The sequence below is a fragment of the Myotis lucifugus genome, unplaced genomic scaffold (genome assembly GCF_000147115.1).
Source record: "Myotis lucifugus unplaced genomic scaffold, Myoluc2.0 scaffold_37, whole genome shotgun sequence".
NCBI classification, from domain to species: Eukaryota; Metazoa; Chordata; class Mammalia; order Chiroptera; family Vespertilionidae; genus Myotis; species Myotis lucifugus.
In genome coordinates, this window is record NW_005871085.1 from 4,011,489 (window position 1) to 4,035,577 (window position 24,089).

The 24,089-nt window shown below is 35.9% G+C and overlaps 1 protein-coding gene across 1 annotated transcript; it reads left to right on the forward strand.

Moving 5' to 3' along the window:
- Positions 1–721: 721 nt before the first annotated feature.
- On the forward strand, positions 722–23,697 carry LOC111825716 (selection and upkeep of intraepithelial T-cells protein 1-like). Its single transcript, XM_023752820.1, has 4 exons — positions 722–815; positions 18,480–18,557; positions 20,209–20,553; positions 23,690–23,697. Exons 2-4 carry the CDS (start codon positions 18,485–18,487, stop codon positions 23,695–23,697), a joined length of 426 nt encoding a protein of 141 aa, XP_023608588.1. The 5' UTR covers positions 722–815; positions 18,480–18,484.
- The last annotated feature ends 392 nt before the right edge of the window (positions 23,698–24,089 follow it).

Sequence of the window (24,089 nt, forward strand, 5' to 3'; positions counted from 1 at the left end):
ATGACAACAACCAATGCTGAATTGTTCTCATTCCCAACAGGGCTCTGGATATATGGAACAGGAATTATTGGTGGCTGTTGTGTGGAGTCTAGTGGGCTTTATGCAGTAGAAATCTCTAATAAGTCACTGTTGAGAGACTGGAAGGTCCTGGATGGACACATGCAAGGTACTGGTTCAAGCTTCAAAAGGAGAAAATGTGTGTTTGAGTGTGACCATGTTATACACTGAGGTGCCCTACAGTGTGAACCATGAGAGTCCCTGCTGGGCAAGCACAGTGCCCACCTCAGCGGCTGAGGAGAAGTCACAACCTCACTCTGGACTCTAACTTACAAAATACCTCATCTCTGCTAACCTCTTGACCATAATTACCAACGGGTCAGATTCAAGTGTCTTCTTTGGGTAAGTCCTTCTTTTTACCACAAATGTGAGAATTATTTTAATTTCCTAAGTATTTCAGAAAACAATGACAATTGATGATACTTCCAATTACAGAAGTAAGAGAATTGTCACAGACAAAAAAGTAAAATACAAAATTGAATTTGTAAGGTGATATTTGACGGGGGATTTTCTTCATTTAGGAGTTTGGCTGCTACTTAGATGTACTTATGCTGCTGTTTCTGTTGCTGGTAGTGACTTGCCTTGGCTTGATTCGAGTCTGCTCAGTTGAATCACCACTGTGAGTGAGCTGGTTGCCAGTGCAGTTCTGCCTTGCTTCGTTCTCTTTATATAGCAGCAACATTATCAAGGTGGTGCTTTTAGGAACATCCAGGGAGCAAGGACTTGTTCAAATTTTGAATGGATTAAATCATATATATGTGAGTAGTCTAATCCTCTTCTTCCAATCTAGCAGTGGCCATTCTCAGGGTACATTCTGTAATTTGTTGTTTTTTTTTAAAAAATCTAGTTTTTCTTACTATGCTGGCTCCTGCTCTGCTCTCAAAAGGGAAATTTGCTACTGGCCTATTTAGGGAAAGCTCACGGGGGTAAATTGATTCCATGATGAGTTCAGAGGCACACAGTTTCTGGTAAAAGCAGATGCAGAAAATAAGTTTGCCTTCTCTTTTGTCAGATAGGTTACAGACACTAATAGAAATAGGACATAGGACATGCAAGGAAATGTGTCCAGGTTCAGAATAAGAACAAGGGATACTCCTTTTTAAGACAATAATTCATTCTGATATTTCCTTTTGGCCAGTGTCATTTAAAAGGGTCTCCCTCAGATTTAGGGCGCTGCCATATTGAGAAACTGAATATGGCAGTGCCCTAAAGATGCCACAGTGTGATGATTTAGAGACAGGACACATTCATGATCTCCTAGTGGAGATGTACGAACAGATAATAAAGAAATATATAATATATAAAATATGTAAAAAATATATAATATTTAAAACATATAAAATATATGTAAAATAGGGGTCTGTTATCTATTTATTTATTTAGCTTCTTTTAAAAGTTTATTTTTCAATTTTATTTACATTCAATATTATTTTGTATTAGTTTCAAGTGTACAGCATAGGGGATAGATAATCATGTACTTTATAGTAATCCCCTTGATATTTCCAGTATCCATCTAGCACCATGCACAGTTATTACAATGTTATTGACTGTATTCTCTATGATGTACTTTACATCCCCATGACTGTTTTGTGACCACTAATCTGTACTTCTTAAACCCCTCACGTTTTTCACTTGTCCCACAACCCCCCTCCCCTCTGGCAGCTATCAGTCTCTTCTCTGAGTCTATGAGTCTGTTTCAATTTTGTTTACTTATTTTGTTTTTTAGATTTCACATATAAATGAAATCATATGGCATTTGTCTTTCTTTGACTGACTTATTTCATTTAGCATAATACCCTCTAGGTCCATCCATGCAAATGGTAATATTTCATTATTTATATGGAAGAGTATATATTTCATTATATATATGTTTATACCACAGTTTTTTTATAACTTGTCTATTGATGGGCACTTGGGTTGCTTCCATATTTTGACTATTATAAATAATGCTGCACTGAACAAAGGGGTGCATGTATTCCTTCAAATGAGTGTTTTGGGTTCTTCAGATATATACCCAGAAGTGGAATAACTGGTTCATAAGGCAGTCCCACTCTTAATTTTTGAGGACCCTCCATACTGTTTTCTGTAGTGACTGCACCAATCTGCATTCCCACCACTAGAGTACTGGGGTTCCTCTTTCTTTACATTCTCGTCAACACTTGTTGTTTGTGGAGTTATTGATGATGGCCATTCTGATAGGTGTGAGGTGATATCTCATTATGGTTTTAATTTGCATTCTCTGACATTAGTGGCATTGAACACCTTTTAGTGTCTGACAGTTAGTGTCTATTGGCCATCTGGACATGTGTCTATTCAGGAGAGGTGTCTATTCAGGTTCTCTGTAAGGGCATGTTTTTTAGAATAGATCTTCTGATCATAGTTGACTTCCATTATTTCAACTACATTATTACCTAGTCTCCTCCCCACCCCCACCGCCAAAATTATGTGGAGTTTGCTTGAACACCTCTCCAGCAAGGGAATAATTGGGTATAACTATTATAGTCTTCATGTCAGTAACTAGTTATGAAGCTGTAAATAATATTTATAACTTTTTTCATTAACCAATACAGATTCCCCTTTACCTCACTTTAGAGCAGTGGTTTTCAACCTTCTGGCACTTTAAATACAGTTCCTCATGTTGTGACCCAACCATAAAACTATTTTCGTTGCTACTTCATAACTGTAATGTTGCTACTGTTATGAATCATAATGTAAATATCTGATATGCAGGATGGTCTTAGGCGACCCCCGTGAAAGGGTCGTTTGACCGCCAAAGGGGTCGCACCCACAGGTTGAGAACCGCTGCTTTAGAGACTCAGAGTTCTTTACCTGTTAGGGGACTCTAATCTTCATTCCTAAAGCATTTGAGTCTTTAGTGGTCTTGCCTTTATTCATTACTGTGGTCTTTAATTAACATCTACTACTGAATTTGAAGTAATTAGATGTGTTCAAAAGAATCCCCTGGATTCAAGGCATAGTCTTCTCTGCCTTGAGAGTGTCTATTACCCTTTAATAACTGGATTTCAATACATTTTTGTCTATTGATTCAGTAGTATAAGGAGCCCAAATTTGCCAAGTGGCAGTCTCAACTTCCATGCTACCATGGAAATATTGCTTACATTTGTGAAGTTATTCCTCCCTTGAGATGACCTTTAAACTGACAGAACTCAAAATTATGGAAATGGGAAGCAAGGATTCAGTGAATGGATTATTGGGTATGATAGTAAGAGAACCTCTCCCACTTTTGTCTCTCTAGTCTTGAACCCATGCGTTTTGGCAATTGAATTAAAAAGCACCACTTATAAATCATTGATTCAAAGACAGACTGATTCTTATGGGGTAGTGTTACAGCCTTGCAGATGGTGCTTTCCAGCAAGCACCATACCCGAGTCTTTAATAGGACATGGCAATGACCCATAAGGCCAGCTGCTTCTGTGTAAAGGAATATATGGTATGATCCATAAATTTCATAAGTAGGAGCTCATTACTGTACTTTTTATGGTAAAATTAGTTCCTGAACCAGAAACCATTTTGTGGGGAACACCATGACAACAATAAAGCATTGTTATAAATTTGTTCTTAGTGAATCTGGTAGAAGCACTGCAGCCAAGGAAGGCAAATGCATATACGGGAAAATTATCCAATCCAGTAAGGACAAATTGTCCTTTTCACTATGGTGGCAGAGGTCCAATATAATCAATTAGTGCAGAATGGTTTCTCATCCAGAGTAATACTTGAAAACATGGGGCTTAATGTTTAACCCCTGCCATTGGCAATTGGGCAACCAGTGATGTCAGTAGGCAGAAACTGTGGGGAGGGAAAATCCATCTTGTTGAGCTCATGCATAGACCTCATCACACAACCACAGCTGCTTTGAATATAAGCCCATTAAACAAACACTGGGGTTGCTCACAAGGAAAAGTTGATTTACATCCACAGAATGGGGCACCTTGTCCACTTGATTATTGAAGGTTTTCTTTGCAATAGGCAACCTTGAATAACTATGCAAAGAATTTATGAATATTTCTATACATTGTGCTCATTGTGAGTGGTACATTCACACAAAAACTTTACTAGACTGCCTGTCATTAATCTTCCTACTTCATCTATTTCAAGATTCTGACCAGTTGGCCAGTCTAACAGTTGTTGTTATGAGCCAGTGTAGATCTTTATGGTCACCTAGTGTCTCATTATGAGGCATCTAGTCTCGACCAGAGCCCAGGGATAAGCCAGACGCTGATTCTCTCAAGGAGAAAAGTTAATTGCTGAAGATGGTCTGCCTTTTTTTTTTCAAATCTGTAGAAATTTACATGGTTATTCTTGAAAATGAGAGACTCAATCTGATTTCAAAGCTCAATATACGCTAATCAGGACAATATGGCTATTGATGTAAAGATACACAAATTATATATATATATATATATATATATATATATATATATATATATGCGACTGCCATAACCAAAACAACTGAATGGATGAATGAACAGGCTGCGTGGGGTGACCAGGCTGCGGGGAAGGGGGGGGGAAAGGGGGCAGTTAGGGGAGACCAGACCAGCAGGTGGGATAGTTGGGGGGTGACCAGGCCATTGGGGGGGAACTAGGGGTGATCAGGCAGGCAGGCAGGTGAGCAGTTAGGAGCCAGTGGTCCCAGATTGTGAGAAGGATGTCCGCCTGCCAGTTTAGACCCGATATGGGATCGGGCCTAAACCGGCAGTTGGACATTTCCTGAGGGGTCCCGGATTGGAGAGGGTGTAGGCTGGGATGAGGGGACCCCCCATGCATGAATTTCATGCACTGGGCCTCTAGTAGATTAATAAAAGATAACAGAGTCCATAAATAGACCCAAATTTTCTGCACTTTGAACCTTTATCAAAAATTCGTTATCAATATATAAATCTATCCCTCTGTCGATACAACACTGTTTTGATTAGTATAGCTTTCTAATACAACTTGAGATTAAATAGGGTTGGGTCTTCAACTTTGTTATTTTAAAAAAATTATTGGACTTTTCCTATATAATTTTGATGTATTATATAATTTCCTCAAAACAACATGCATGGATTTTGGGGTTAAGCTTAATTTATAAATAAATTTCAAAGTATGGACTTATAAACAATACTGAGTCTTAATATATCTCTCTACTCAGGTGGGTCTTCTTTAATTTCTAAGATGTTTTGGAATTTTCATTGTAACAATTCTATACTTATTTTATTAAATTTATTTTGATATGTTTAGTTTTTATGTTATTATAAACTGTATTTTTTAAATTCAATTTTATAATTATAATTTATAGTATCTGAAATAAAATTTATTTTATTTATTGGTGTTATTTCCTGTAGTCTTATTATATTTATTTGTTAGCTTTAGGGTTTTGTTTTTATGTAGATTCTGTGGTTTTTTCTATACATATATTCATGTCATCAGTTAGTAGAATAAGTGTTACGTTTTCCTTTCTGATCTTTATGCCTTTACTCTTATCTTCTTGCACTGAATTGGATAAGTACAATGTTAAATAGAAGTAGTAATAACAGATATACTTGCTTTAGGCTCTAGCTCAGGGGTCCTCAAACTACGGCCTGCGGGCCACTTGCAAATACAAATATTGTATTTGTTCCCTTTTTGTTTTTTTACTTCAAAATAAGATATGTGCAGTGTGCATAGGAATTTGTTCATAGTTTTTTTTTAAACTATAGTCTGGCCCTCTAACGGTCTGAGGGGCAGTGAACTGGCCCCCTGTTTAAAAAGTTTGAGGACCCCTGCTCTAGCTTAACAGAAAGTGTTTAACATTTCATCATTAAGTATGACATTAGCTGTAGATTTTCTGTAGATACCTTTTATCACACTAAGAGAGTTTTATTCTATTTATATTTTGAGAAATTTTATTATGTGTTGAATTTTGTGAAATAATTTTTTCTTCGTCTGTTGAGATGATCATATAATATTTGTCATCTATTTTGTTAATGATGTAAATGTTCTTTTCCACTTTTTTTTCACCTTTCCTTCTAAGTTCACTTTGGATTCTAGTTTTCACTCTTCAAGTTTTCTGACCCCTTTTTTTGTGGTGTCCTATCTGTGGTCAAAGCATTTAAATTAACTATTTTTTTTAAAAAAATCTCTATTATTGAAAGTATTACATATATCCCCCTTTTCCCTCTAAATTAACTCTTTCTATATAATATCCTGTATTTGTATTTTTAATTTTTTAAACAGTGTCCATATTTCTGAAGAAATTTTCCATCTGTTCACTCATATTGTCACTTTTCTAACTAGATATTTTATTGTATTTTATTATATTTTCTTAAAGTTCTTGAGTTGTAAATCAAATATCTAAGCCATCTCTAGGTCTGCTTCTACTGACTCTTTCCTCTCGTGATGTGTCACATGTTATTGCTTGTTCATATCTGGTAAATTTTATTGCATATCAGACAATGATATGCTAATTCTAAGTACTGAATGCTAACTCTAATCATAAAAAGATATGTTTCTTCTTTTGTCAGGCTTCTAATATGGGGGACTAAAGTAATCTAATTTGTAGTTGACCTGCATTATGGCAATCTCAGCTTTTGTTTCATTTAGTTTCACTACTTACTTGAAGTGCTTTGGGCATGGGATCAGAATTTCCTTTAAAAGGAATCTGGGAGCAAGTTGTATGAGATATCTTTATGCTCTACAACCCAGTTGTCATCTTCCTGATCTCTGAGACATCTTTCTCTGATTTATATTCAAACTACCAGCTTTTTGGTTCACTGAGGAATTCTTTTTGCTCTCTAGTCATAATTTAGTGGTTCCCATTTCTTATAAGATCTTTCAATGCCCTATTTCTCTGCCCCAAGCTGTTAGAATAGAAGGCCAATACAATGCTATTGATGAATGAGTCTCTAGGAAGAATTTCTCTCATATTTTCTACCTTTCCCTCACTCTTCAGCAACCACTGTCTTGTACTTGAGGGACATCCTGCATGCCTTGGGTGATCTCTCTCACCTCTTATGCCTTGTCCCCAGTCTTTCGTATGCTACTCTCATGCACTGATTGAATTCCCATGGGAAAGAGTTGGTGTTATATTCAAACTTGCTCTGTGGCAAGAGCTAATCAGCTCAGCCCACATACAACTGTTAAAAGTTTAATTTATTTTGCCCATGGTAAATTTTCCTCCTCTGAAAATTCCACCAGAGATGAAAGAAGCTAGAAACAGGTCTTTATTCAACTAGATTTTTTTCCCCTGGAATTTAGTTCATTAGGTTTCTTTGACTTAGCTCTGTCATGGGCTTTAAAAAGCTGTAATTTCATAGTTTATCAACATTCTCATTTTTAGGGTGGGAGTAACAGTCTTTTATTACCTAAAAATTGAAACAATTTTCAACTTTTATCAAGTCTCAAAAATAATACAAAGAATAAATATGCCCAGAGACTCCATAAAGTTTTATTATTTGTCCTAATGAAGTTCTTTTTAGCAGAAGAACCCAATCCAAGATTATACATAATATCTACTTTTCAGGTCTCTTTAGTCTTCCTAAGTCTGGAAAATTTCTTTAAATTTTCTTTCACTTTAGTAACCTGGGCATTTTTTATAGTTATAGGACATTCATTTTGTAGAACACTCTTTAGTTTAGATTGGTGTGATGTTTCTCCTTGATTAGACTCAAGTTATTACTTTAGGCTGAAATACAACATAATTAATCCTATATTATTCTCATTGCATTATGACTGGTGGAATATGAGGTTGTTTTATCCTATTTCTGGTAGGAACTTTGATCACTTGATTAAAATGCCTTGGGTGATCAAGTGATTTTATATTTCTCCATTGCAAAAATAAATTTTTTCCCTCATTTTTATTGATAACTATTTTGTGAGGGAGATTATTTGAGATTATGTAAAACCTCATTTCTCTTTTTATTTTTACCTACTAAGGCTTAGTATTCATTACTGTGACTTATCAAATTAATTATGATGATGAGGATTGAAATGGGTGATTTTCTAATTTCCTCATTCCTACTTACTTATTAGTTAGTATTCAACTGTAAGAAAAATATTATTTGTTTGTTTGTTTGTTTGTTTATTTGTTTATATATTTATTTATTTATTTATTTATTTATATGTTTATATCAGTTTGAACTCATGGGTTTCTATTTTAGTCAACAGATATAATCCATTACTGTATTATCTACTTTGAAGCTCAAATTGACCCAAGTTAGCCAGTGGGAGTCCTGAATTCTGTGTCCTCATCATATATTAATTTAAGGCTCATCTTGTTTGTGTGTTTGTTTTTACACTATGACTCTGGAATTAATTATTTGTTTAAAGAACTGTGGTTCCATTGAGAATGGAGTGGTATTTAGAGACCAAGAACTGGGCGTTATATATACTCAATGCTACTGAAATGCTAGTACTCCTAGGCCCTCTCAGTGGATAGAGATCAGAAAGAAAGGAAGGAAAAAAGAAAGGAAGAAAGGGAGGAAGGAATTATATACATATATAATTTTATCACTCTCTATATATGTATGATATCTGTATATATGTGTGTCTATATCTACATAACTAAGAATATATATACCTGCCATACTATTACATACCAGCCATACAAAGGAGAATATTGGAGAAAACAGGAGGATTAGCTAAAGTAACGCATCTTGTAGGAAGACACTGAAGATTGATCTCCTGTTGATCTAAGATGAATATTTGTTAAAGACTTTCTAGTGTACAAGACACAATTGTGTTCAGTTGTATATAGCCACCAATAGTTTTATTTGTTTTTACCTTGTCCTTTGCTGTGTTATGACTCAATGTGGATTTGTGTTTCTATAAATTTTATTTGTGTTATTTTGTGTTAAACCTTGAATAAATGCTTCCTTATATATAGATACACATACACTTATATTTATACATTTATTCTCTATCTACCTATATATATTAAAATCCATGCCTTAAAACCAATTATTTTAACTCTAACAAAGTCATAGAATCTATTCTAGTTTTCTTTCCATAATTGTAGCTCCTTTCTTATACTGTAAAAAGCCTGGCTCCTGTTATTCCATCATTTGTTGTTTTTTTAAAGTTCTTGACTGATTTTACTATGAGGTAATGATAAGCAAGTTGTTCTGGAAGTTATATGTGTGTATATATATTAGTATTAGTTTGTTCCTTAAATGTTTGATTTGTTTAAATTCACTAGTAAAGTTATGTGGGCTGTTAGTTTTCTGTGTAAAAATACTTTAATTATAAATGCAATTTCTTTAATAAAAATGCACTATTTATATTTCTTATTTCTTGTGTCAGTTTTATTTCTAAATAGTTGTCCACTTAATGTACATTGTGAATTTATTGTCATAAAATGTTCAAAATCTTTATTTAATTTCTACCCAAATACCTCCTTTACACAAATGATATTGGCAATTTGCTTTCCCACATTCTCTTTTGCTGTTTTACAAAAGCTATATCAATTTTGTTAATCTTTTCAAAAAACCATCTTTGTATTTAATTGATTTTTCTCCATGATAATTTTCTGTTTCATTGATTTCTGTTCTTGTTTTTATTTAACTTCTTCTACCTTCTAAAAGTTTGTTGTGCTTCTGTTTTCCAGCTCCTTAAGGTAGAAGCTTAGACATGAATTTAATCCTTTAATTTTTTTTCACATAGGCATTTAAAACTACAATTCTCTATCCAAACTCTGCTTTAGCTGCACCCTACATATGTCGAAGTGCTGTGTTTTAATTCTCATTTAGTTCATAATATTTTCTAATTTCTCTTCTGAATTCTTTTTTGATACATGGGCTATTTGGTAATGCATTGTTTAAATTTCAGTCATTTGACTATTTTCTAGATTAAAATAGATGGTTTCTATTTTACTCTCCTGAAATAAGAGGACTTATTCTCTAGGATTTTAATTGCTTGTAATTGATTGTGACTCGTTTTATGTATTTGATCTGTCTTGGTATATGTTCAGTTTCTGGGTATAATCTTCTATAAATATAATGTTAATTTTTAATAGGATTTTAAGTCTTTATCCTTATTGATTTCAGTTTACTTTTCCTGTAAATTACTGAAAGAGGAGCATTAAAATCTGCAACTATAGTTGAGGATTTATCTATTTCTTTTTTAGTTTGGTCAGTTTTTCTTCATGTCTTTTGAATCTAATTAGGAGCATACATTATTATGATTGCTATGTTTTCTTGATGGGTTATATTGTCATCTTATGAAATGTTCCTCTTTATGTCTGCTAATACTTTGTTCTGAAGTCTGTTTTCTGACAGTAATATAGTAAGATATTAATTGATATGTTTGCTGTTGAGATGATATGTCATTTTCAAGATTTTACTTTTAATCTTTGTGTCTTTATATTTAATGTGTCCCATTTTTATCCATTGACAAAATGAACTGTGAGAAACATTCTCTTACATGTCTACCTGGGCATCTGTGAAAGAGTTTCTTCAGGTATATACCCAAATATCTCCTTAGTATATAACAAATACACAAATCCTTAATGTAATGCTAAATTAAAAGATTATATTCCAAAATAGATGTTTATGTTCACTCCTACTTATTGTAAATGTTTGCTCTTATTGTCCCAAGCTTCATCAATATTCAATATTATTCAACTTCTTTATTTTGCTCATTTGATGGGTGAAAAATTGCATTTACCTGATTAGTAGTGAGATTATGAATTTCTTTATACAGATTTATCTATTTGGTTCTACCCTTTGGTGAATTTCTTATTCACACAATTTATTTATTATTATCATTTTTTAAATATATTTTATTGATTTTTTACAGAGAGGAAGGGAGAGAGATAGAAAGTTAGAAACATCGATGAGAGAGAAACATCAATCAGCTGCCTCTTGCACATCTCCCACTGGGGATGCGCCCGCAACTCAGGTACATGCCCTTGACCGGAATCAAACCTGGGACCTTTCAGTCCGCAGGCCAACGCTCTATCCACTGAGCAAAACCGGCTTCGGCATATTATTATCATTTTTAAAATATATTTTTATTGATTTCAGAGAGGAAGGGAGAGGAAGAGAGAGATAGAAACATCAATGATGAGAGGGAATCATTGATTGGCTGCCTCCTGCACGCCCCCTACTGGGGACCAAGCCCACAACCCGAGCATGTGCCCTTGACCAGAATTGAACCTGGGACCCTTGAGTCCGCAGTCTGACTCTATACACTGAGCCAAACCTGCTAGAGCCTTATTCACACAACTTAACAATTTATTCGTTATTAGTATAGATATTTAATTTAAAGTTGTAAAAATAATTTTCCTATATGATTTGTACTGTGTGGACTTATTAAGAAATCCTTTTCACTCCAATGTCACAAGACCCATTATCCTGAGTTTTTATTTACTTTTTTCTTCAGGAATCCATCCTTGTTCAGCTGATATATGGTTCTACCTGTTTTAGTCACAGTTGTGGCAGGGAACAAAAGGCAGATTCAGATTAAATTCTGAAGATAATCAAATGAAGAAAATGTTTATTCAAGAGTAACTGGAATTAAGTGAGCTAAGATCCTCAAGGGCTGGCTAATGATGAGTTATCTCCCCTCATCATTAACAACAAAGGACAAAACAGTGTTGCCAAAGCCTGAGAGATCCAGACCTTGGGTGGTGGGCCATGAGCTGGATCTGTGGTTGTAGAGAATGAGCCCATTGACTGAAGTGTGGGCCCAAACAAGAGGGAGCAGGGAAGAGATAGTCGGGCCTCTTCTCAATGTTTTTTTCTAAATATGTCTTTTTAAATTGATTTTTAGAGAGTGAAAAAAGGAGATAGAGAGATAAAACATAGATGAGAGAGGAACTTCATCATGAGAGAGTAACATCATTGATCAGCTGTCTCCTGCATGTCCCCTACTGGGGATCAAGCCCACAACCTGGGCATGTGCTCCGACCATGAATCAAACCAGCGATCTCTTGGTTCCAGGGTCAACACTCAACCGTTAAGCCACACCCAGCTAGGCCTTTTTCCAATCTTTAGTTCCCTATCCATGGCCTCCATAGGCAATAAAGGAAAGGATCCCAAATTATTGAGTTGGTAGAGGTCAGCTATGCAAGCTACAGCGGAAGGAAAAGAAGGGTAAGCATGGATCTGAAGGGACAAATGGAGAAAGACCAGCTTATACCACATATACCAAAAGCTGCAGGTAGTGTTTTTGACTCTCTATTCTGTTTCATTTGGATTTGAGTTTTCTAATACCAGGACTACTGTGTGTGTGTGTGTGTGTGTGTGTGTGTGTATTTTCTTCTACTATAGTTAATTAATATACAGTAGAATGAATTTAAAAACTTTGTTGTTCTATCATTATCTTAGCTATTAGTAAACATTAATTCTTTCCCATGATTTTGAGATTAAACTATTTTATTATTTCTAATATTCTGTTAGCACTGTATTATAACTATAGTGAATCTATATATTAATATGAGACAATTTAAAATTTTAATATTTTTCCTCCCTGAATATTATGTAGTTATTCAATTATTTAGGTATATAAAACATTTTTAAAACTCCAAAGAGAGCTCACACATTATTTAAATTAATTTAATTAAGCTGGAGGAAAGGGGTACTATTTAAAAAATCATTTGTGTTTGTTTATCATCTTATCACTTTCTATGTAAATTATATCATCCACATTTATTAATTTTTCTTCATTTATAATACTGCTACACTGACATCTTTATTTTCTAATTGTGTTGGATAAAAACTTTACTTAAAGAGAAAAATCCCAAATAATTTTCCTTATTAAATATACTTTTTATGGAGATCTCTATAGGTAGCCTTTATCAACATAAAGGCGATCCTTTATATTTTCATTTTCAAAGACTACACCCATGATGTATAATTTTCCCAGAAACAATATTCCTAAGATACTTTATTGTGAGTTTTTCATCATTGAAAATTTAAGTGATTCAATCTTATGCTACATAATAAAAACATTGTTTTATGCTCTATTTTCAAGGAGAGGCAAATCAAGTTAAAGCTTGTCCTTGAGAATTGTTATTGAATCCTCATGGCAAAAGTGAGTTTGAACAAAGTCCTACACACTGGGTGGGGTTGCCACCTTCAGATTTTTCTGTGAGGGGATGTGCTTTCATCTTAGACTAGAAAAATAAGCTGTTGTACACAGGCATTCGTTGGGGTGTATGTTGCATATGTGTTTAAGGGTGTGTGAGAAGGATATCCAAAATATCTGGGAGGAATCTAGGTCTTTAACAATCTCAAGAAGCTGACCTACCAGTCTTGAAATGTGTGCCTTTGGCTTTCTTTGATCATGTTTAAGAAAATCATAAAGGTAAATACTGAATAGCTATAAATAGTATTTATATTTGCATTAAAGAATAACAATAAGCTGAACAACCATGTAACTGCAACCCAAACCCATTTAAGAAAAAAAAAAAAAGACATGACAGTTTCATCATTAAACAAGATGAAAGAAGACCAAAGGCGGGTTTCCAAGGCAAGTGGGACAGCTTTGTAAATCCAAGGACCAAGGCTCCTTCTGTCTTACTTGGTGATCCGCCATCTTCAGCCTCTGGCTTCCACTTCAAGAGTCAGGGTATATATGAAGTCTAGCTGTCAGATGACATTCAGTCTGACTCCAAGGAGGAAGAGAGGAAGGTGTGCCTCTTGCCTTTAGGGATTAAAGAACGTTGTTTACAGTTCTGTTTGCATTGCTTTGGCCAGAAATCAGTCATACAGCAGCAAGGAATCTGAAAAATGTAGCTTTGTTTGAGTTGTTCAAGTTCCTTCATATACACTGGATGTTCTTTACTAAGGAAGGAAGAGAAAATGATTCTGTTTGAGAGACAACTAGTGATTTGCATGATAAGGATTAATTAGTATATGTTAGATATTGATCCTATGTTAGTAGTAGGTGTTTCAAATGTCTTCTTCTATATCAGAACTTGCCATTTTACTTTCTTTATAATGTCTTTAGATAAACATGCTGTTAAATTTAATGGGGTTGAGTTTAACATTTTCCATTCCAATTTTATTCATATTTTGAGAAATTTGTCCATATTCCAATTTCATAAAAATTATATTACTATTATCTCCAGGTCCATTCATGCTGTCCTAAATGGTAAGAGTTCCTTCTAAGCAAAATAAGAGAAAGATGAATACCATATGATCTCACTAATACATGGAATCTAATGAACACAATAATCTGATGAACAAAATAGAACCAGAGGCATGGATACATGGAACAGACTGATAATGTCAGAGGGCAGGGAGGTGGGGAGGACTGGATAAAAGGAAGAGAAGAGATTAGCCAAAGAACATATATGCAACAATGTGGTGAAGATCCAGGGGAGGTTGGAGTGAGGGCTGGATGGAGTGGACATTCCCAGAGGGGAATGGGGGACATCTGTAATAGAATCAACAATAAAAAAGAAAAAAGTATATTACTATAAAATTATTCAACATTTTTATAGCTTTGACTTAGCTTATATATAGCTTATAGACTTAGAATCTCCACTTCACCTATGCAGCTGTCTCAGCGCCATTCATAGAAAGTAATTATTTTCTTAATTGATTTGCAGGGCTACTTCTATCATCGATCAGGTTTCCATGTGTGTTTGGGTCTATTTGTTGATTTATCTATTCTTCTATTTCTACATTAATATCACAACTCTCTTTTAAATTACAATAATTTTATAATAACTCATGATATCATTTAACTCATTTTATACATTCTTTTTCTTTATTTTAAACTATTTTTAGTATTGACACTGTTACAGGTGTCCCCATTTTTCATTTCTTTGCTCACCTTCATCCAGCCCCTGCCCCCCTTCCATCTGGTCATCACCACACTATATTGTCTTTGTCTGTGGGTTATGCATATATGTTTTTTGGCTAATCCCTTTGCCTTCTTTCATCCAGCCCCTACTCCCCCCTTTCCTCTGACATTGCCAGTCTGTACCGTGTATTCATACCTTTGGTTCCATTTTGTTTTTCAGTTTATTTTGTTCATTTGATGCCATATCTTGGCTCTTTTTTGACCCATCGCTGTTCTTTCTATGTTTTGGGGTCATAATTTTAAGATTTATTATACAAAACAAAATAACAACCAAAAAATTCAAAATTTTGACTGAAAGTGCATTGAATTTATAGAATATGTTTATGTAGAAGTCTATGATATTAAATTTTCTAATCCATAAACACCGTGTCATGTCTCTGGGATTTTAGAATACTGATGTAGTATCTTTCAATAGATAGTATTAAAGTAGAATGTCATAATTTCACTAATAAAAATTTTGCATTTTTGGTACATTTATTTCTGAGGACTTTATATTTTTGTTGCTGTTTTTAACAATTGATAATTGCAAAAAGCTATATATGTTAACTGTTGTTGGCAGAAATGCAAGTAATTTTATAATAAAGAAACAAAGTATCTAAAAATATTTTCTATGAAAAATCACAAATTGATTAACACTCAGTCATTAACATTTTGTTTATAAGATTGTTTGTTGGATGTTGATATTATTTTGGGTTATATTTAGGCTCACCGTTAGGATATTTATATTCCTAATGTAGTTATTACTAATAATGTCATCATGGAGTTTATTGTACATGTCTCCTGGTCATATATGCATGCATTTCTTTGATCATGCACCCAGATGTAGAATTGCTGGGTCACAGGCTGTTTATTTTCAACTTGAGTGGAAGATGTTAAAGTGCTTTCAAATACAGTAGTCCTTCTTACCTGTGGTTTCACTTTAGGAAGTTTCAGTTAGCCATGGTCAACCACGGCCCAAATATATTCAATGGGAATTTCCAGAAATAAACAACTCATAAGTTTTTAATTGCTGCCATTCTGAGTAACATGATGAATTCTCGCACTGACCTGCTCCATCCCACCTAGGACATGAATCATCGCTTTGTCCAATGGATCCACACTGCTTATGCTACCCACACATTAGTCATTTAGCAGCTCTCTTGGTTATCAGATCGACTATGTGGTAACACATACTTGGTTCACGTAGCCCTTACTTTACCTAATAACAACTCCAAAGTGTAAGAGTAGTGATGCTGGCAATACATATATGTCAAAGAGAAGCTGTAAGTGTATGCACGTATAGGAAAAAACATAGTATATATAGGGGTCAATACTATCTACGGTTTCAGGGATTAACTGGGGGTCTTAGAACATATTCCCTGCAGATAAGGGGGTACTGCCATATCATTGTACCAATGCACTCAAACCAGACATGAACACAAGGAATGCCCAGGACACATTATACCACATCCTCATCAAAACTTGGCGTTGTCAGCCTTTTCCACTGTAGCCATTCTGGTGGGTGTGGCAATTACATTGTGCTTTTAATATGCATTTTCCTGATTCTTAATGAGGTTCTACATCTTTTCTTATCTTTATTGCTATTGGGGTATTTTCTATGTTGAGACTGTTCAGGTCCTTTGCCTATTTTTCTTTTGGCCTATCTGCCCTAAAAATCATTTGTGTCAATCACATTTTAACATGTATGTTCAGGATATGAGCTCTTTTATCACTTGAAGTTTTGCAAATATCTACCCCCAATCTGTGTCATTGCTTTCAGCTATATTATTCTTTCCAATTCAATTTCCTTTTTAATGGATAGATTAAATCATTGTAAGAGACACTTAACCTGTAAATTTTCTCTCCTTTATTATTATTTTTTTACGTAACTTTTAACATCTTTTTTATTTTATTTTTTTATTTTTTTATTGCTAATGTATTACAAAGAGTATTACATATGTAATACTCTTTTCTCTCCTTTAATACATCATTTCATATTCTTGTATTACAAAACACAAATCTCAAAATGGAATCACATCATTTATATTTCCATGTAAGCATTCCATATTCTAGCAGTTAAAATCTAATATTTTATTGATTGACATATTTGAGATCCTTCATCAACCTGACTTTGCTTACCTGTTGAATATATGAACAGATATGTCCTTCAATCCAGCATGTTAATGCCTATCTCCATATCATAGCAGTGTCTCCTCTTTTTCTATCTAGGGTTCCTAGAAAAAGAGCCCAAACTTATTACTAAGAGTTTATTAGAAGGGGGTTGCAGGTTAGGCAGCAAAGGGATGGGGGAGCCTGGCTCGTGTTGCTCAGTGGTTGAGAGTCCACCCATGAACCAGAAGGTCATGGTCAGGGCACAATGCCTGGGTTGTGGGCTCAATCCTCAATAGAGAGCATGCAGGAGGTAGCCAATCATTGATTCTCTCTTATCATTGATGGTATTTTTTTTCTCTCTCCCTCTTCCTTTCTCTCCCTTCCTCTCTCTGACATCAACAAAAACATATTTTTTAAAAAGTGAGGGGGAAAATTAGGAAATAAAGCAAGAAAGGAGTAGCATTTATCTGTTTGCTTATTCTTGTTACATGTTAATACTGTTGTATCATAAATCAACGAGTGAGATACGAGATGCTTTAATGGGCCAATTAATTAGGAATTGTTTATTGCCTGTGGGCCCAGAAGGAGGTGTTTCTTCCAAATCTCTGAGTGAAGTCATACAGAAAGTTTCCTGTAATTATACCCTTTGAGCTTCTTTGTCTGCAGATTTTACAAAGAGCTCTGTGTGAGTTATTGTTACAGACAGTTTGTAATCTTAGATACATAAAGAACAAACATTTGTCATAAGAACATGGGCATTATCAGTGTTAGTCCATTACGTTAGATGGCTAGCTTGCAAGGTCAGACAGTTACGTTTTTATCTTTTTCTATTATTCAAACTAAAACAGTTATTTTATAGAATAAGAGACTGTCTAAAAATGACAGAATTTACAGAACAAGGGACTATCTAACAATAGCAGAGAATTTCAAACAGCAGGTTTTTTTTTACAAGATAGAGGTTACTATGCTTCAATACCCCCTTTACATCTGAGTGTTTTGACTTAGCCCTTCTGGGCAGCTACTGAGAAGTCTAGATCCCACCCCGCTGATGTGGCATTTCCTTTGAATGTGGAAGTAGTGGGTGAGGCCAGAAATCCCAGAGATTCAGGCTTGTCAGAGCCTGCCCATTACAGTGATCTTGTCAATGTTTTTCTAAAGCTGGCCTATTCCCCACAGTAGAAGGCACAGAATACCCCCTTTAGGGAATGAGGCCACATCAGAAGCAGCAGCCAGGGCTCTCCATTGACCAAGTGGCTCAGGCCAAGGGGCAGATGAGGCTGTGTGAGTGTGGAGATGAACATAGCTGGGTTCTGTATACCTTTATATTCTCTTCTACCACAGCTGCCCTTCAGAATACTAATCTGAGGAAGGCAATGAGCCACAGTAAGAGCACAGGAAAGAAGGAGGAAAGAGAGCAACTCAATGGGTCTGAATTTGTGGTTTGACTAAATCATTTGGTTGCACATCAAACTCTCTCTCTCTCTCTCTCTCTCGTTACTTTGATTCTTGCTGCCTGATCCCACAATTGCTATTGCATTTTCCAGGTGTGATGGAGCCTCCACTTTCCTGTATATCTGGATGCTTTGTGACCTTTCTCCTCCTACAGATGGTGCTCACCTCTGGTAAGGATATCTACTCTTTTTCATGGTGTGTCACAGTGATAAAGATCATGGAGGTAACTAACACTGAACAAAATGAGGACGGTTTCTCGCTGATGTTTTTCTGGTTCCACCCTTTCTGTTATAGTTTTGAGGATAGAAATGAGGCTTCAAACAACTTGTGATTAAGAAATGTTATTTCAGTGACTGGATCTTTCTCAGCCCCAACTCCATCCACAGTGCTTCAATGGTGTGCCTAGGAGATGAGAAGGATAAATGTCTACCATCTCCCCCTGGGAGGCTCGAATTCTCACTGGCAAATCATAATGAACATACCCCTTATATTTAAGAACAAAACACGATCATTTATGTGACTATACGTTTAGTTTAGAATTGTAAGTTTAGTAGAACCTCAGGTAAAGAAGATGGTGTGAACTGAAACTGTGCACAAATTTTTCTTAGTGCAGTAGACCTTAGGTCTGATAACTCAGATTCCTTATGGTGAGAAGGAAAACATTGTCAGCAGAGACAGGAATGAATTTGGCGTAGTTGAAAGAAGCAAAACCTCAGAGTATGGGAGGAGCTGTGTGATAGTCACCTATAGCTTTATAACAGGTTACCCCCCAAATGAATGATTTAAAACAACCAACATTTCATTACATTTCGCAGTTCGTGGGTCAGGAATACTGACTAGCACGTTCTTCTGTTCCACGTGACACAGACCGAGGTCACTTGGTGTATTCAGCTGGTGGGGAGGGTGGTCTGAAGAACCCAAGGTGGTTTCATTCATGTCTGGAACTTGGTGGAGTAGGCTGGAAGGCTGGGATTGTCAGATGGCATGTCAACACGTGGCCTTTCTGTCATGCTGGACTCAGGGGAGTTGACTTCATTTTGGCAGTTCATGGCTTCCAGAAAGCGTGTTAAAAAATAATAAAGGAAATAAATTAAAAGAATGAGAGCTGCTAATTTCTTAAGACAGGCTCAGAAGTTATTGCAGGTCATCTTCTGCCGTATCCTACTGAGCAAAGCAATCTCAAAACATACAGTTTCAAGAGGAGGGGACATAGACCCTTTATCTTCATGGAAGGCACATCAAAAAATTTGTGGCCATCTTTAATCCACCAAAAAGGATACTGAAAAAAGCAGTTGTGTGTTTGATAAGTAAAGGATGTTGTTGGGCAATAGTGGTTCACATCCTAGCTCTAGACAATGGGAGAATCTTCCATTCCTTTGCTAAGGATTTACAGAGTGCCTAGTAGGCACAGACAGTGTTTTATGCACTGAGGATAATGAAGAGAATTAAAAAAGGAATAAGACAAAACTCTGCTGTCGCATGCCTTACATATTAGTGGGTCATGAGAAAAAATAAAGACAGAAATGAACAATATCAGGTAGTGTATGTGCTATGAAGACATGTGTAGGTATGACTAGGGGAGATGGTAAATGGGTAATCAAACAAAATCTAAGGAGTTGCCATTTAAGCTGGGACCTGAGAAATAATGAGGCAGAGTGTGGATGTCAGAGTGAAGATACTCCTGAGACTCAAATTCAGAGTCAGAAAGAACTTGGCGTCAAGAGCCAGAAAGAGGCCAGTGTGTCTGGAGCAGAGGGGTCTAGGTGAAGCATATTTCTGTGGCCTTCACACTAAAACCTTGTTCTCCGACTTCCTTCACAGAGCAGTTCACTGTGCATACCTCCAGGAGCCTCCAGGTGGTCCTGGTAGGCGGGCACACTGAGCTCAGCTGCCAGCTTTCCCCACCAGAGAGTGCGGAACATATGCAGGTGGGCTGGTATCGGGATCACTACCAGCCAATTTCCGTTTACAAGAAGGAGAAAAAACTCTCTGGAAAAAGCACTCAGAACTATACAAATCACACAGTGCTCCTGAAGGATGCCCTGGGAGAGGGCAAAATGACCCTCAGGATCCATAATGTCAGTATTACTGATGAGGGGAAGTACCACTGTTTCTTTAAAGATGGTGACATCTCTGAAGAGGCCGTCGTGGATCTGAAGGTAGCAGGTAAGGGCAGAGGAATGATCTCTGGGTTTCCTAGGTAGTGCTGCTCTGGACCCATGATCCAGAATTCATGATTCTGGGCCATGAGGAAAAGGTCTCAGGGCATTTAAAAAATCTATAACTTTTATAATGTCTAGAAAAATACATAGAATAATGTAATAAACTAGATACTTGGTTAATAATTTATTATATTTACTTCTGATCAAGTTATCATCATCTTTGTACTCATCAATGATGCCCTTCACTTTTTCCCTTTCCAAGAAGTAACCATTAAACTCATTGTCTCTTTTGGTTTACACAAAGGCATTTATAAAAATACTAGAGGCCCGGTGCACAAAAATTTGTGCACTCGGGGGGAGGGGGTCCCTCAGCCTGGCCTGTGCCCTCTCGCAGTCTGGGACCCCTCGGGGGATGCCCACTTGCTGGCTTAGGCCTGATCCTCGGGGGATTGGGCCTAAGATGGCAATCAGACATCCCTCTGGCAGCCCAGCAGCCTCGGGGGATGTCCACTTGCCAGCGGAGAGCAGACCTAAGCTGCAGTCAGACCTCCTTAGTGCTGCTGAGGAGGCAGGAGAGGCTCCCACCACCATCGCTGTACTGGCAGCCATCAGCCTGGCTTGTGGCTGAGCAGAGCTCCCCCTGTGAGAGCGCACTGACCACCAGAGGGCAGCTCCTGCATTGAGCGTCTGCCCCCTGGTGGTCAGTGTGTGTCATAGTGACCAGTCATTCCCAGTCTTTCTGCTGTTAGGGTCAGTTTGCATATTACCCTTTTACTATATAGGATACAGGCCTGGTGCACAGGTGGGGGGCCGGTTGGTTTGCCCTGAAAGGTGACCTGGATCAGGGTGGGGGTCCCGCTTGGTTGCCTGGCCAGCCTGGATGACAGGCTGATGGCTGTTTGCAGCTGGTTACACCCCCTTCAGGGTGGGGGTCCCCACTGGGGTGCCTGGCCAGTCTGGGTGAGGGGCTGAGGGCCGTTTTCAGGCTGGTGGGCGACTGAAGCTCCCAGCCTCTCCTTTTTTCCTTTTTAATTCTGGGATTTATTTACCTTCTATAGCTGTCACTGGTGCTGAGAGCCGGCTCCAGCTCTGAGGTCTGGCTCCAGCTCTGAGGCCATGGCTGGCTGAAAGCAGGTATCTGGGTTTGTTTAGCTTCTATAATTGAAACATTGTTGCTCCCGGAGCTCAGAGCTGGGCCGTGGCAGGCGGGGAACCTTGGCTTCCTCCATCACTGGAGCAAGCAAGCCTAATGTTTGCTTCAGCTGCGTGGCTGCCGGCCACCATCTTTGTTGGCAGTTAATTTGCATATCCTGCTGATTAGTCAATGGGAAGAGTAGCAAAGGTATGGTCAATTACCATGTTTGTCTATTATTAGATAGGAGGATTATTGTTTTGTGTTTTAAATTTGCACAACAGTATCATTATGCATATTCTATTGACCTGATTATACTCAGTTTTTTATTTTTATATCAATTGTATTTATTCAAGTGGGTACAGTTCATTCTTTAACTGCAGTATAGTATTCCACCCCATAAATATATGACTATTGATTTATGTATTCCCATATCAATGGACATTAAAGTACGTAGTAGACAAATTTCTGTTCTTATGTTAGACTGTAATATTTATGTCCAAGAGTTCTTTTAGGATATACAGGTTGCAATTAAGTTACTAGGCCATTGTGTACAAATATCTTCAAATTATTAGCAGTTACCCATCAACATGATTGGATCAATTTATATTTGACTCAAGTCATTTAAAAGCTACATCCACACCAATACTTGAAATTATTATGTTTTTAAACTTTGGCAAGTTTAAAAAATATTTTTATTGATTTTAGAGAGGAAGGGAGAGAGAAAGAGAGATATAAACATCAATGATGAGAGATAATCATTAATCAGCTGCTTCCTGCATGCCCCCTACTGGGGATTGAGCCTGAAACCTGGGCATGTGCCCTGACTGGGAATCGAACTATGACTTCCTGGTTCCTAGATCAACGCTCATCTATTGAGCCACACCTGGCAGGGCAAACTTTCACTTTAGTTTAATTTTTCCTTAATAATAATAAAGTTTTCTTTGTTATATACTAGAGACTTATTTTTTTTCTTTCTGATTCTTGCCTGTTTATTATTTTTGCCCATTTTATTATTGAGTTCTCTGATTTTGTTTTAATTTGTGGGAATTGTTCTTTATTCTGGATATTACAATTTAGTTTTATTTATGTTGCAAAAATTTTTAGTCTACTGCCTTTAAAAAAAGTATGGTAACTTATTTTATGTAGATTTAATTTTGATATCAAATTTATAGTCTACAAATTATAATTCATCTTTTGTGTCACATTTGAGAAATTCCTTCTTATCCTCATTTTTGAAGATATTTGTTTTGCATTTTTGAAGCTATCTTTTCACATTTAATTCTTAATCTATATGTATTTTACCTTTGTGTCTTTTAATGAGCTAATAAAATATATATTTATTGACTATTCCCAAAAATTATAAGGTAATTCTGTCATTTACCAAGTCCATACCTCCTCATGGGTCTTTTTATGAGTTTTTATAATGATTACTTTTTATGTCATCATTATCTAATTATCTGTACCTAATGCAATACTGCTTTTCTTAAATTACTACAGCGATGTGTCTTAGTTTGTGATAGGGTATATCTTCCAATCTTGCTATCTTTCTCCAAAATTGTTTTAGCCCCATATAGTCTGAATTGTAATTACAAAGTTAAATCCTCTTAGGAATTATGATTAAAATTGAATTGAACATATAGACTAGTTTAGAGAGATTTGTCATGTTTCTTTATTACATCAGTCAACATTTACTCAGCCTTTTTAATTTTAGTTCAATTTATATTTCAGTTAAATTTGATATGTTTACCCATAAAGATCTTGTATAACTTTTGTCAAAATTCATTAGTTAATTTTTTTGGATTATTAATGAGATGGTATTGCTACAAAAATTAATGATTATGGTTGTGATGTAGAAATGTTTATTTATTTTTTTATTTTTTGTCTTCTTTCAATGTTATTTACTTTTGAATAAAAACATCAAGATTCAAAATTTAATAATTTAAAGAATGCATAGTGAAGTCTCCCATATACTCCAATTTACAGCTATGAATTTCACCTCTCACAGGAAACTAATGTGATTAACTTCTTACTTATTACTTCTTGAGATATTTTACATTTATATGCATAATATGCATAAACATACATACGTACATGCATATACAAACCTACAGACATATACGTATATCTGTATATAATTTTTATATATCTATAACTTCTTTTTAAATAAATGCTAATATACTACATACATTGTTTTACAACTTGCTTTTTTTCTTAATAAAACGAACTGAAAGAAATTCATATTATTATATGATTTTTTTCTATTCATTCTGTGGTTGCAATGTTTCCCATTGTGTGAATGCTTTAGAAATTGTTTTACCTATACCTTATTAAAGAATATTCAAAGTGCTTTCAAGCTTTTGGTGTGCAAGAAATGCTCTAATAATTTAAACAAATTACTACATATG

What these genes read in the sequence shown, in the direction of transcription:
- LOC111825716 (XM_023752820.1), top strand. Translation starts at nt 18,485, where the DNA reads ATGGAGCCTCCACTTTCCTGTATATCTGGATGCTTTGTGACCTTTCTC. An exon ending in ACAGATGGTGCTCACCTCTG is followed by an intron (nt 18,558 to 20,208) that starts GTAAGGATATCT and finishes CTTCCTTCACAG; the next exon opens with AGCAGTTCACTGTGCATACC.